The 15,614-nt window shown below is 41.1% G+C and overlaps 1 protein-coding gene across 1 annotated transcript; it reads left to right on the top strand.

The window, feature by feature from the left end:
- Positions 1-1,180: 1,180 nt before the first annotated feature.
- On the top strand, positions 1,181-12,154 carry LOC117393626 (uncharacterized; the record flags this gene model as incomplete). Its single annotated transcript, XM_055232483.1, has 3 exons — positions 1,181-1,227; positions 4,705-5,232; positions 6,730-12,154. Coding segments are annotated over 3 exons (6,000 nt in total), but the record flags the coding sequence as incomplete, so codon positions are not given.
- Between the last annotated feature and the right edge of the window lie 3,460 nt (positions 12,155-15,614).

The following is a 15,614-nucleotide window of genomic DNA, read 5'->3' as shown; positions in this document are numbered from 1 at the left end:
AAAATAATGCTTTTCACATATGATGTTGAGTCACTATGACGTTTGTTGGTTTAAGTTTTGGTCTTTGTCTATTCCTGGTTTATACCCAGTCTAGTCCTGGTTCTGGTCCTGTGTGTGCGCGTGTGTGTTTGTTTGTTTGTTTGTTTGTTTGTTTTAACCAATCAGAAAGCAGTGAGCCTAGAAACAGCCAATAATATCACTCATTTCAAGAGCGGGAATCTTGGTTTCTATGCGATTGCTAAGCTGTTGTAGTGATAGTCTGCTTTGTGAATGGGTGCGGTTTGATGTGTCTCAGAAGAGATAGAACTTTTCACTTGTGTTCTGGTCTAGTCTTACACAGTTTATGCTCATTGATTATGGTGAATACTTGGCTTTAAACTGTTTTGGTCTTGTCGTGGTGTTGTCCTGATCTAGTCCAGAGTTTGATATGTGTTAACCAATCAGAAAGCAGTGAACCTACAAACAGCCAGTGATATCACTCATTCCAAGAGCGGGAATCTTGGTTCCTATGTTTTGTGAATGTGTGCAGTTTGAAGTGTCTCAGAAGAGATAGAATTTTTCACTTGTGTTCTGGTCTAGTCCCGGTCCAGTCAGGTCCAGTATAGCCTAGTCCGGGTCTAGTCCTGATATGGCCCTGTGTAAGAACGGTTTAGGCCCGGTCCTGGTCTGGCCCTGGTTGTTATGTGATTGTAAGTGTGTTATAAAACTTATCCTCATTCATAAGCTGTAAGTTTGCTTTAAATGAGTCTGATCCTGGTTTAGTCCTGTTTCAGTCCTGGTCCAGTTTTGGTTGTACTGTGATTGTGAAGTGTGTGTAATGCGACTTATGCTCATTCATAATGGTCATAACTTTGCTTTAAATGTGTCTGGGTGTGGTCCTGGTGTGGTCCTAGTCTTGTCCTGGTCTAGTCTTGGATTAAAACGGGTTTAGACCTAGTCTGGTCCAGTCCTAGTTTGGTCTAGTCCTGGTCCAGAGCTGGTTTAGAGCTAGTTTAGTCCTGGTTTAGTCCCGGTCTGGTCCTAGTCTGGTCTTAATGCAATTGTGAGTGTGTCTTATACAGTTTATGCTCATTTATCATGGTGAATACTTGGCTTTGAACTGTTTTGGTCTTGTCGTGGTGTTGTCCTGATCTAGTCCAGAGTTTGATATGTGTTAACCAATCAGAAAGCAGTGAACCTACAAACAGCCAGTGATATCTCTCATTCCAAGAGCGGGAATCTTGGTTGCTATGCTGTTGCTATGTAGTTGCAGTGACTGTCTGTTTTGTGAATGTGTGTGGTTTGAAGTGTCTCATACCAGATAGAATTGTTCACTTGTGTTCTGGTTTAGGCCTGGTCTGGGTCTGGTCTAGGCCCGGTCTAGGCCTGGCCCAGTCCTGGTTGTACTGTGATTGTTAACTGTGTAATGCGACTTATGCTCATACATAATGGTCATAACTTTGCTTTAAATGTGTCTGGGTGTGGTCCTGATTTAGTTAAGACCAGTTTTAGACTTATTTTGATCATAAAAGTGTTTATTTAATCTATTCTTGCTCCATTCTGGTGTTAATTTTAGTCCTGGTCTTGGTCTTGTCCATAACTGTACCTGTAAATATCATTAAGCTTCATGCATATACGATTTGGTTTTGTAGCTCATTTGTGTTGTGGTTTGGTAACTGCTGGTCAGGGTGTGATCCTACTTGCTAAGGTTAATCTTAAAGCTGCTCGAGGCAGGCGATTTTCCAGTAAATACTATAACAAGGTCAGTAGATTATGCAGCACAAGTGCAAAATCGGGGCCCTGACATCATTTCAGTTAGATGCATATATTAGAAATATTTAGTTTATGCCTTTTACTTTCCAATGTATTGGTTTAGGGCTAGGTTTGACTCTTAAAATATTACGTTTACTTATTTTAATTGTAACAATTATAACTTTGTTATTTTCAGATGCCTAAGGACAAGGGATGGAAGCGCTCTTTTGCTGCGAAGAGGAGGAGGGAGGAGCAGCTTGAGGGAAAGCCTGCTTTCCCGATAGCGGTTCACCTTCCGCCTTTTTCCACCGGTGCCGAGACCTTTACCCGTAAGTGTATTTCAGTATGTTTTTACAACCTTCACGTCTGTAGTTTTGTAAATGCTGAGGTTTTTTTTAAACTTGGTTCTTTTTAGGCCTTGGTACTGGTTCTCGCCATTCGGTGAAGCCGTGGCCAACTTCCACCGTCACCGGGAAGTGCCACAAGTTGGACTTGCCGCCGGACTTGTCCTCCGACAAGAAGGCAAGTCTATGAGTTTCAGTATGAAACAAATTCTTAAGTAATAGTTGAGGATTGTTAAATATTTTCTTCTTTTTTCTAGTTCGTTCTGATTGTCGGGAACTCGCATCTTCGTGCTGTCGTTGATGCCATCGTGCCGATGCCAGAGGGCTGCCTGTCCTTTGCCATCAGTGCGACTCCCGGAGGTTCTGCCCGTGACCTTCGGATGCAGCTGGCGGCTATGACGGCTAAGCACCTACCCAAAGGTGAGTTTAGGAATGACCATTAGATCATCTTTGGTAAATATTAAATAGTTGAACCATGAACAATGTCATTGAGAAAGTTGAACGAATGATTCTTTTTTTCAGAGCCCGCTTTGGTGTGTGTCATGGCGCCGTGCAACAACCTCACAGCCAGCAGGACGGTTGACGAGGCTGCAGAGGAGTCTGCGGCCGCTGGCCAAAGGTATGTAAAATAGCTGCAATTCTTTGATAATGATTGTATTGTGTAGTGGGTAAATGGTGATTTATTTCTTAAGGTGTGTGTCGTGGATTTCCCACCTCGCCTTGCTGGCAGCGTGGAAATTCAGACCCTCCTTCGCCAGGAGTACCACCGTGTGTCAGCCCGCTTTCAGGTCAACTTTGTCCAGATAGCCGACCACTTTCCCCGACACCGACGAGAGCTGTGGTGCAGGGATGGCGTAAGTACAATCTACGCTCTCATTTTACCAACTTCCTTTTTGCATGTGAGTGGTTTTATGTAACATGCCGTTATAATTTTGTTTCAGATCCACCTGAGTGATGACGCTGGGATGGGAATCCTTGTTCAGTTGCTGTGGCAGGCTTGCTACACGCAGCTAGAGGTCTCTTCCCCCGCTTCCTCTGTGGCGGCGCCCCGCCCTCGCACATCCACCAGAAGGGTCTCGCCAAGAGTGGTTGTGACGGGACCGCTGCCCGTGCCACGACCACCCCCTCCTGAGTGGATTCCCATTGTGCGGGGCAGAAAGGTGAGAGATTGTTACTTTTTTAGTTTCAAGCCCAAGTGGTTTATTCTGTTTCTTAATGTATATTTTCGTTACAGAACCAGCCTAGGGACTCGGCCTCCCCTGTGGGTCCCAAGGGGCGCCTGGTTCAACGGGAGGTTAGTGAATGTCATTCCTGTCTTTAAATATTGACGTTGACATTATTGTTGTATTGTGATTTATATATATTTTTTTTATTTCTGTTTTAAGGTGGAGACCGTCTTCTCCATCCCCCTGTCGCCCGTCCTCTTCAGCCCTGCTATGCTGGTCGAGATGGATGCGAGGTTTCCATTTGGCCTGACCAGCTCTGTGGAGGACGTGGCCACCTTTCCTTCGGGAAAGAAGGTAAGCGTCTTGTGTTATTTTCTCATTGCTAAAAGTTAACAATTACCTGGTGTGAGATTGAGTAACTTATGTATCCTTTTTTGTTTTAGACGTCTCGGGCGAGGCGTCGCAAGGCTGCTTCCTCAAAGAAACGCCAGCCCAAGCGGCAGGTGAGTGTTACACATTTTCAGACATGTTTTGTTGAATTTGTGCTTTTTTTATATATTAATATTATTACATTTTATGAAGGCGGGGGCAGCGCCTGTGATTGTGGAGGTGAGACCCGGCTCACCATCCAGCTTCGTGCCTGCAGTGGAGAAGGACCAGGTTTGTGTCATTTTTAATATGTTGATTGTTTTTGACACATTGTTGCCTGTACTTGTTTTTAATTATATATGGTTTTGTAGGCGGAGGCAGTTGTGGTAGAGGTGACACCAGGATCGTCCCCTACCAGCGTGGCCATCCTGGATTCGTTCCTGGAGGACCAGGTTTGTGTCATTTTGAATATGTTGATTGTCTTCTACACATTGTTGCCTGTAATTGTTTTTAATTATATATTGTTTTGTAGGCGGAGGCAGTTGTGGTGGAGGTGACACCAGGAACGTCCCCTACCAGCGTCGTCATCCTGGATACTTTCCTGGAGGACGAGGTTTGTTTTGTTTCTTGTGTTTTGTTTTTATTCTCCAATATGTTTATCATTTAAACAGAATATGTGCTAATGTAGACATGTTTTTGCAGTCCGGAGATGTGGAAGTGACTCCAGGAACGTCACTTGCCAGTTCCAGGGACCAAATGCAGATGTTGATGGACGAGGTGAGTTTATTTTTAAGGTTACTATTATTGTAGTAGTATTAGTATTATATTGCAGAAAAATTAAGTGTACAGCAACAGCCTGATTAGATTAGTTTAATAATATATTTTCTTTGCATCTTTAAGGCCATGGACATCAGCCCTCCTGTGACCCCGCTGCTGCCGCCTCTGACCTGTCCTCTTCTGACCTGTCAGCCTTCTTCTTCTGTGACCAGTCAGCCTTCTCTTCTCAGCCCTCCACCAGCTGTCCAAGAGGAGAGAGCTTCTGACAAAGATAAGTCTTGTTGTGCACATGTTGTACCCGTCGGTCTTCCTTCTGTCGTGAGGGGTAGTTTTCATCAGGGTGACTTTAGGTTCGAGTATGCAGGTGTACAGTGTATGGCGATAGCTTTGGTAGCTTTAGCTAAGCACTCGGTGTGTAATGTGTTTTCATGGGATCAGAGGCAGTTAGATTTGGTTTTGAATCTTGGGGATGCACTGTACACAGACCGCCGGAATCGGGGCTTGACTCATGGACGTGACTTGTTAATTGCTTCAGACCTGCCACGTGAGTCAGTTATAGATGGGCAGCAGTTTAGCTTTTCTTTCAGTCAGCCAGTTAATGGGGCTGCAAATGTTGTCGAACATGAGTTTATTGAAGAGGGCGCGTGGGTAACTTTAGATGGTGGTTTAGAGCAGATGTTGGGACAGTACGACACATGTCTTATGACACTCTGTGGTGCTGCTTGTGCTGTTATTAAAGACAATGGGCGGTATGCTGTAGTCGATTCTCACTCGCGTAGTGCTGAAGGGTTGGTAGATCCTGATGGTAAAAGTGTGGTTATGTATTTTAGTCATATTGATGAGCTGTATAGTTTTTTTTGCACATTGGCTGCGTGTTATGGTGATGAGGAGTCTTTCAAAGAGTTTGAATTGACTGGTGTTAATGTCGTTGTTGCAGCTGATTGTGTGAGGGGCTTAAAGTGCCAAGAGGCCGCAGAAGTTTCTTCTGTACTCCCTGACAAATACCCAAAGCAGGACATTGAAGTTGTTTCTGATAGTGTGAGGGGCTTAAAGTGCCAAGAGGCCGCAGAAGTTTCTTCTTCTGTACTCCCTGACAAAAACACAAACCAGGACATGGAAGTTGATTTAGATGTGCTCTTTACCAGTGTTCAAGACAGTGCCCTGTCCTTTAATCCACTAAATGAAAGTGTTTGTAAGGATTTGTGCAAACACATTAAAGCTGATTTTCAGAAGCTCGGTGTGGCAGATCCAAAAACTGTAGGGCCATTAGGAGTGCCATGTAAAAATGACAAAATAGTTGCGGACGGGAATTGTTTCTTTCGGGCTGTGTCACAGGCCATTACTGGCACACAAAAATATCATCGAAAAATTAGACTTGCAACTGTGAAACAGCTCGAAAAAAATCCCTCAAAATATAATACCCTGTTGCGCGATGGCCACTCATCTGTGGATCAATATATCAGTTCTTCAAACATGCGTAAAGTTGGCACATGGGCCACAGAAGTAGAAATCCATGCGGCCGCAGATTATTTGGGCGTCGACATTTTTACATTTTATAACGGACATTGGCTGAAATACGGTTGTACTACCGAGCCTGTGTCAAACGGTGGCATCTATTTAGAGAATATTAACAGTTGTCATTACGAAAATGTAATTTGTGTTAAAATGCCTGATGCCAATGTTTGTTATGAATGCTGCAGAGTCTATCAATTTTCAATGGAGGGCTACAATATCAGGCCGAAAAAGGTAGCTCCCAAATCACAGGCGACTATAGTTGATCAAATTTATACAAAACCTATATTATCAAAGTATGTACAAAAGAAAAAACTAAAGCATTTGAAAAGCAGGTATGACACACATAATGAGAAGATCAAGGAAAAACAGAGGACACATTATAGACACCCACATGATTCGAAGTATAGAGAGGGGAAAAAGGCTGCAAGTAAACATTCATATAGAATGAATGAATTGTATAGAAAGAAAAAAAAGGCAGCAATTAATGTAGCAATCAAGCAAAAATATAGAACGAACATAGAGTATAGAGAAAATATTAAATCAACATATAAAAGTAAATACAGCGTCGATTTAGAATATCAGAATAGAATAAAGGCAGCTGGGATAAACAAATATAAAGTTAATTTAAATTATCAAAGTAAACTTAAAGCTGCTGGAATAAACAAATATAAAGTTAATTTCAATTATCAAAGTAAACTTAAAGCTGCCGGAATAAACAAATATAAAGTTAATTTAAATTATCAAAGTAAACTTAAAGCTGCCAGCATCCACAAATATAAAGTTAATATAAATCATCAAAATAAACTTAAAGCTGCCAGTATACACAAATATAAAGTTAATTTACAACATAAGAAAAATGTTAAGGCAGCTAGCAAACATAAGTATAAAGCAAATCCCCAACATAAGCATAAATTAAAAGTATTTGGCAAACAAAAATATCACAGTAATGAGCTATTTAGAAAACAAACTCAAGCAGCATTCAGGAACAACCAAAAGCAATTGAAACATAAACAGGAAAATTTCAGTTTTGTTTTGGAACATTTTTTAAAGGAAGATCAAGATGGTCCAGAGTATATTTGTTGTGTGTGTTTAAAACTTCTATTTAGAAACCAGGTCTTACCTTGTAGAAAGGATGACTTTATGGTTAAACCAAAATGCGCGGATGTAGCTAATACCTGTATCTCTGAGGCCTATTTACGTGCGTGCAATAGTGATTGTCCATCTCCGTGCCCCCTCTATGATTGTAGAGGCAGTTTATGGATCTGCTACACGTGCAACTCTAAACTGTGTAAAGGTCAAATGCCGTCTGAATGCTCAGTGAATAATTTGCAATTGGATGATATTCCCCCTGAGCTTGCCTGCTTGAACACTGTTGAACAGCACATAGTTGCTCTTAACATTAATTTCATGCAAGTTTTAGCTTTGCCGAAAGGGGGTCAGAGAGGGATCCATGGTCCGGTGACATGTGTGCCTTCAAGAGTTACCGAGTCAGTGAAGCTATTGCCGCGTACTAACATGGACGGTTGTTTATTGCCTGTAAAACTTAAGCGCAAACTTACGTATAAAGGACATTATGAGTATCAATATGTAGATACAGAGCGTGTACGAAGGGCGATTGCGTTCCTTAAACAAAACAATCAATATTATTTAGACATAGATTTTAATGAAGAGTGGGTAAATGAGTTTGTTAGGGAAGAGGAAGATATGGATACGGGTGTGGACTCTAATGTCCAAGGAGTTATGGATACGGGTTTGAATGCTAATGTAGAAGAAACTGTTAAGGACACGGGCGAGAATGTTAAGGATGATGCAGAAAACCGGGCAGAACGGGAGCAGGTGGAAGATTTAGATGATGAGTTTCTCCATGATAGACAGCGTCATTGTATGTATCAGGATACATTTTTCATGCCGGTCGATATTGCACAGGAAGCTCTTGACCACTATTTTGAGGGTATTTTAAATTTGGCTCCAGCTGAGGGGAATAGTCCGGTAAGTTTGTTGTCTGACAAAGAAAACGAGGCTAAATGTTTTCCAAAGGAGTTTCCATTTGGTCGTAATACGTTTCACAGTCCTCGGCCCGTTCCTTTGACCATGTGCAGATATTTCATTAATAGACTCTTGCATGTGGATGGTAGATTTGCTCAAAATTTCAAGTTTCTTTTCTTGGCATTATACATGTTGGAAGTTCAGCAGGTCGTATCTAAAGTGTCGATTGCTTTGCGAAAGGGACAGTCTGGTCAGACTAATGCTGCTGCAGACGAAGGAACTTTAGAAAACTTGTTACAATATGATAACGGTTATCGTTTTATGCAGCCAATTAGAGGTACCCCGCCCTTCTGGCAGTCCGCACAAAAAGATTTATTTGCGTGTATTCGTCAACTTGGTATCCCAACATGGTTTTGTTCATTTAGTTCCGCAGATCTCCGCTGGCCAAGCCTCCTTAAAACGCTCTTAAAGCAGGAAGGTAGTACCCGGAGTGTTGAAGATTTAGATTGGGCAGAGAGGTGTGACCTTTTGCGTCGTCACCCTGTAACCGCGGCGCGCATGTTTGATTCCCGTTGGCGGCGTTTTTTACGTAAAGTCATTCTGTCCCCAGCTCACCCAATTGGTAAAGTTATAGATTATTTTTATCGCGTGGAATTCCAACAGCGCGGGTCTCCCCACGTCCATTGTTTGTTTTGGATTGAAAATGCTCCAAAGCTTGGAGTAAATACGGATGAGGAGGTAGTTCAGTTTGTTGATAAATATGTTACGTGTGAACTACCCTCTGATCCGGATTTACTCGAAAAAGTTACTTCGGTGCAGCAGCATTCTAAGCGTCACTCAAAAACATGCAAAAAAAACAACAAAGTCTGTCGTTTTAATTTTCCACGTCCGGTATCTGCACGCACGTTCATTAAACAAAAGGACCCTGATCAAGAGCCTCTTGTTACAAAAGAGGAAGCGGAGTTTATTATGAGCGTGTTGAAGAATGCTATTCTTGATGAAACTAACCTGTGTCTTAGTGCAGATGAGTTGTTTGCGTCGTTGGGTTTATCACGGTTCACATTTGAACAGGTGTACAGCGTTTTAGATGGGCACACACACATAGTTTTAAAGAGGGACGTGGGCGAAGCGTGGATTAATAACTACGAGAAGTTGTTAAGCTGCTGGAACGCCAATATGGATATCCAGTACGTTGTAGATGCATGGGCTTGTGTCGTTTACATTATTTCATACATTTCTAAAGCAGAGAGAGACATGGGTTTATTGTTAAGTAATGCACAGAAAGAAGCTTCCAAAGGTAATGTTAGTGCAAAAGAGGCATTTAAAAAATTAGGCAGCGTTTATCTTCATAATCGTGATGTCTCTGCACAGGAAGCTGTCTATCGCGTGACAAGCATGCACTTAAAAGAATTTTCAAGAAAAGTTACATTTGTCCCGACTGGTGATAACATAGTGCGTATGAGCAAACCAATTGGCGAAATAGATGATGAAATGGGGGAAGATATTTGGATGACAAACACCATTGATCGTTATTTAAGTAGACCAAACAACAGCACATTTAATGACATGTGCATCGCGACATTCGTATCTGAATATCGCTTGCTCGGGCCGTCGGACAAATGTAAAAATCCAATTCTTTTACAGAACGGATTGGGTGCGATTACCAAAAGAACACGGACCAAGCCCGCAGTTGTTAGATATGCGCGTTTTTCTGAGACTAAAAACACAGAGTTATTCCATCAAAGTATTCTTCAGCTATTCATGCCGTATCGCGTCGATGTTGATCTTAAGCCGCCTCCATTTGAAACATTTGAACATTTCTATAAAACTGGGGATGTGCGTTTGAGTGACGGGTCTGTGCAATTGGTAAAGTTGATAGTTGATTCAAATAGGCGTCGATTCGAACTTGCAGCTGAGGACTTGGATGAGGTTCATGAGCAGATGGATTCTGGAGAGATTTATGAGGATGCATGGGGCTTGCTCTGCCCAGAACAGGAAGTGGAGAGGTTGGAGTCGAGGGAGGAGTTTAGAGAGATGTTGCAGGCTGTTGGTTCTGAGCAGGAGCAAGAGGCTATTCCAGACTTGGCTGTAAGAAACGAACAAGTTTGTCACATAGAGAAAAGAAATGTGATGAGTCGTCAAGAGGGTCTTTTACTTGTGAAAACTCTGAATGAACAACAGCTGTCCATTTTTTACAAAATACGGCAATGGTGTTTAGACAAAGTAGCTGGTAACAACCCAGAGCCATTGCATGTGTTCATCACAGGTGGAGCAGGCACAGGGAAAAGTCACCTGATCAGAGCAATTCAATACGAGGCGTCGCGTCTATTCGCTCCTATTTGCCATAGTCCGGATAATGTTAGTGTTTTATTAACGGCTCCGACAGGGATAGCAGCATATAATTTACAGGCGGCTACTATCCACACAACATTTAGTATCGGTACTAATGTTTCCCTCCCCTACACACCACTGGGGGAGGAAAAGATTAATACACTGCGCGTTAAATACATGGATTTACAAATTGTAATTATCGATGAGATATCCATGGTTGATAAAAAGTTATTTACTTATATTCACGGGCGATTGCGCCAAATTAAACAGTCAGGTGACTTTTCTCCATTTGGGAATGTGTCTGTTATCGCTGTTGGGGATTTCTATCAATTATCACCGGTCATGGGTCAAGCTCTGTACAAAGAAAACATAGGCGTTAATTTATTTACAGATTTATTCAAAATTGCAGAGTTAACAATTGTAGTCAGACAAAAAGATAACACTTTTGCAGAGCTATTAAATCGACTTAGAGTCCGCTCTAGGTTGACACCACTGCTTGATGGAGACATAGATATATTAAAACGTTGTGAAACAGGCGAAGATCCCGACGTGTTACACATTTTCACCAAAAACAGCTTTGTATCAAATTATAATTTAAAGATTTTGAATAGAGTTTGTCCAGAAAAGGTAACAATCAGTGCGCGTGATTTTGGCTATGACAAAAAGACCGGGAAGTTAATCGAGATACAAGGCCATCTCCATAAATCCAAACAGGCCAGTTTGGAGGAGTCTTTAATCTTGGGTGTAAATGCGCGTGTAATGCTCTGTAAAAATGTAGATTTAGCTGACGGTTTAGTAAATGGGGTATGTGGCATTGTAACAAATATAGTTGAAAATCCACAGAAAAAACAGCCTCCTCTTGCAATCTATGTTAAATTTGATGACGATCGAGTAGGCGCACAGAGGAGGAGGCAAACACGTACCCCTGCTCACCTGACTGGTTCTACTCGCATAGAACCAGAGGAGGAGCAGGCGAATAAACGGGGAGAAAAGCGGCGTCAGTTTCCTCTTAAACTCGCGTGGGCGTGTACAGTACATAAAGTACAGGGAGTTACCGTAGATCAAGCAGTGGTGTCCCTTAAACAAGTATTCACAGCGGGTCAGGCGTATGTGGCCCTAAGTCGCGTTAGGAGTTTAGAGGGTCTTGTCATTCAGGACTTTGATGAAGATGCCATTTATTGTAATGATGGCATTAGATCGGCGCTTCAGAACATGCCTCCCTTCATAGTCGAGAGAATGCCCTGGCACCTACAAGAGGCACATGTCCTGACATTCTTTTATATGAATGTTCATGGTTTAGAGCGGCATGTGTCCGATTTGGCTTTATGCACACAGCACTGGCAGCCTAACTGTATTGCTGTGGTAGAGACATGGTTAACTGTAAATTCATCTTTTCAAACTAGTCACATTGAAGGTTTTAACTTCCACAGTCGTCCCCGTAGTTTATCATATCAGCAGAGTAACCATCCAGCACTGACTAGTTTACTGGGCAAAGCGCACGGTGGCGTTGGTATTTACTGTGAAGAAAACCTTAACTATGAAATCACAGTACGAGATTTTAGTTTAGAATGTCTAGTGAATTATTTTGCAGAGTATAAAATTATAGTTTCTGCTATTTACCGTCCACCGTCATATCCCATGTCTCTATTTAAGTATAATTTGGACAGATTATTGAATTGGCTTGAATCACATTGTGCCACTGTGGCAGTGACGGGAGATTTTAATGATGACGTATTGAAATCTTCAAATCTCTGCAATTTTATGATAGAAAAAGGTTATGTTCAATATGTCACATCTCCCACAACAGAGAGGGGGACATTAATTGATCATTTATATGTTAAATCTACAGAGTATGACATAGATTCTGTAGTGGTGCCAACGTACTTCAGCGACCATGAAGGGATAGTATTTTCTTTTAAGGGTAGATCTACGTAGGTCGCATAGTTATTCTGAATTGGTTTATTTATTTAAAATGGACAGTTGTTGTTAATTGACATCTCATCACATTGTTGCGCGTCGCTTCGTCTTTAATCATGTATTTACATTTATATGACGTGAAGTTGTTTTAAATATGAATCATGGAGTTTGTTATGGGCTTTAGATGTTGTGTTGTTAGTGTTTATCATGCGCATTGTTAATCATGAATTTTAAGTGTTGTAATCAGGTGATGTGTTTTTATTGTATATTTAACTCTTATATATGTTTGTATTTAATGTGGCCATACAGTGATGAGTGCACACATACTGTATGCTTTCTCCTTTGTCAAAGTTTCACTGACTGGTCCACCTGTACATTTCTCTCCCCCTGTCTATCTCTTCCACTTACTATATCTCTTTCTGTCCAACTCTCTCCATTTCCCATTCTCTCCCTTCGCCACCCTGCCATCTCTATGTAGCCATGTCTCTACCTCTCATCTGTCTCTGTAACTCAATGTTTCTCATCACCATCTCACTCTTACTCTTCCTAGCTCTCTCCTGAAGTTTCTCTCTAACTCACTCTCTCTTTCCCCTCCCGCTCTTTCTACCCCTCTCAACCCCCCTCTTCCTCTCTCTATCTCACTCTCTCTCTCATTCTGAACTCCCTCACTCTAACTCTCAAACTGTCTCCCTCTCTCTAACTATCTCTCTTGTTAACTCTTCTCTTTCTGATGTTTTCTGTCCTTTGTTTCCCTCTCTCTCTCTCTCTCCCTCTATCCTGTGTTTCCTTTCCTTTCCTCCTCTCCTTGAACCACCACCTTATCGCGGTGGAGAGGTTTGCGTGCCCAGATGATCCTAGGAGCTGTGTTGTGAGGGGCTTTATGTTCCTGGTAGGGTCTCCCAGGACAAACAGGTTCTTGATGATGGGTCAGACTAAGAGTGGTTCCCCAAATTAATGAGGAAAATAAAAATGTGTGTTTTAGGAACGCTAAGACGATAATCATGTTTATGTGAATTCACTATTCAGTTCACCTGGAGTTTTCATTGCTATTCACATGTTGTCTCACTCCTCTCTGGGGAGTGCAAATCTTTCAGATGCCTGGCCACCAGATGCCAGTGATGACTGGACCCTCGATGCCCTCCCGTGGCCTGATCCTGTTCAGAGGACCTGGACCCTCCCTTCCCTCGCCTGGCTGGATGACCCGGTGCCTGGGGTGACTCCTGTCCTGCCATGGGTGAGCCTCCCTCTGGCTCTTAGTTGAGTGGACTCTGGCTCTGTAGACTTTACCTTTATCTGCATATGGATGCACATTAGTCCTGGACACATTTGCAGCTGTGAGTCCATGGGAGTGGATCTCTCCTTCACTGTGGTTCTCCTCGAAGTTTCTAAGCACTCTGGGACAGTTCTCCATTTACTTGTCTGTTTCATTGTTGATTTTCTAACTTTCTGTTAGTTAAATCAATTCTCATGTTCACCCCTAAGAGGCGACTGCTGCTGTGATTTTGGACTTTACAAAAATGAATTGAACATATCTGATTTTATATGTGCAGTTACATTGCTAAATTCTGCTCATTTATTGATCATTGTTTTTGGATATTTGCATTGTACTTATTTTGTGATAGATACTGGCAGTATTTTGATTTGCAATAACAACATGCTATATTATCTATAAAGGCTGAAGTTTGTTTTTTTTCTTTTTGTAATGCTCAGTGATGTTTATGTATGTACTGATAAGCAAGTTTATGTGAATAATTATAGTTATATATATGCATTTAATGATGGGTGTTGGTAACTTTTTGGGTTACATTGACATGCTATATTTTGCTCATTTGTTTGTTTATACCTAATATTTATTCTATATAGTTATTTTTTGATAGATAATGTTTTGATTTGTAATAACATGCTGTTATGTATAAAGGCTGAACTGTAAGAGAAATATTTTTCAGTGTCAACTGTAGTAAGATATTTTGTCTTATCTCTTAATTGAATACAAACCAATACAGTTTTATGGATGAACATTTCAAATGGTCTTGGTCAATTTTATTTAGAACTGTTAAGATAAAACCTTTTAAATGAAACTCAGCACACCACACACTTTATACTGTCCATCACCTCCCATAATGTAGCCGCACGTGTGATAGTTTTAAACACTGAAACTAAACATTGTTTGGCTGTGCGTCATTGGGGCTTAATAGAACAATCTGCTAATGGTGACATAGTTGGATATTCTTTTTTTAATCAGTAAAATAATTTACCTGAGATAACAGGGAATGGAATAACATGCTTGTATTCTGCCTCATTAGGTCAAATAAATACTTGGTTTAGTCAGTCAAAAAAAAAAAGTTAGTGCTTCAGGGATAAAGCATCAATGGAGCAAAATGAGGTGGTCACCAAGTTTACTCTGGTTCAGATTCACATTTTAACAGTCATCTGGTCTGCACAACCATAACATTGCACAGCTCCAACCTTCTGCTGATAAAGTGACATGAATACTGTGCATCTGCACAATAAGAATAACGCTTTGTCCGGTCAGAGAGTCAAGTTATCCAAAATGTTAATTGTGAGAAAAAAAAAATGGTAAAATTACATCCAACATGATTAGAAATGAAGGTGGGCAATATGGCGAAGCATTTATATCATGTTGTAGGTTTTGTCACTAATCATTTACATGTCTTTCTATTTTCTTAAAGAGGTACATCAAAAAATCTGGTTCTTCTGAAAGGTCACACTACACTGTAATGGGTTAAATCCTGCTTTCACTAACTCAGAGCCATACAGAGCTTAACCAATAGGAATGGATGGAAAAAAATGTATGATCTGACAGTTACATTAAATAGAGAATCACTATATGAAATTAGATCGGGATCAGGATTTTATTATCACTATATGTGTGTGTGTATATATATATATATATATATATATATATATATATATATATATATATATATATATACACATATATGATCCATTTGTATAATGTGTTAAGATTAAAATTTTTATGTCATAATTCAATATATCTAATACCACAGCAACAACACCACTTACTTTAGTAAAAGCCAAACGTAAAATCTGTCACTGGAACTTTTTGTCCAGTTGACAGATTTTACAGTGTTTGAAAACTCACTCTTTTCCCTGAACAAGACGAAGCTTCTGATACTAGGCCTATAATTCCCTCCTCCTCATTTTTCACTTCCTCCAAATCCTCCCCTTCCTCCTCTTCCTCCTCCTCCGCCCCCTCTCTCGCCTCCTCCTCTTCCTCCCCTTCTCTACTTTCCCTCCTCCTCCTTCTCCTCCTCCCCTTCTATCTCCTCTCCATCCCCCCCTTCTTTCTCCTCCCCCTCCTCTTCCTCCTCCAAACCAGTAAACTAAGTCTACTTGTTTAGCAGATGAGTTTGACCATCCACGTGTGTGATCACATACTGGTGCACGTTAGAGTACAAAAATATAGATCTGTATATTATAGATTTATAATTGTGTA

Source organism: Periophthalmus magnuspinnatus, unplaced genomic scaffold (assembly GCF_009829125.3).
Source record: "Periophthalmus magnuspinnatus isolate fPerMag1 unplaced genomic scaffold, fPerMag1.2.pri scaffold_31_arrow_ctg1, whole genome shotgun sequence".
Taxonomy (NCBI): Eukaryota; Metazoa; Chordata; class Actinopteri; order Gobiiformes; family Gobiidae; genus Periophthalmus; species Periophthalmus magnuspinnatus.
This window is presented reverse-complemented; position numbering and strand designations above follow the sequence as displayed.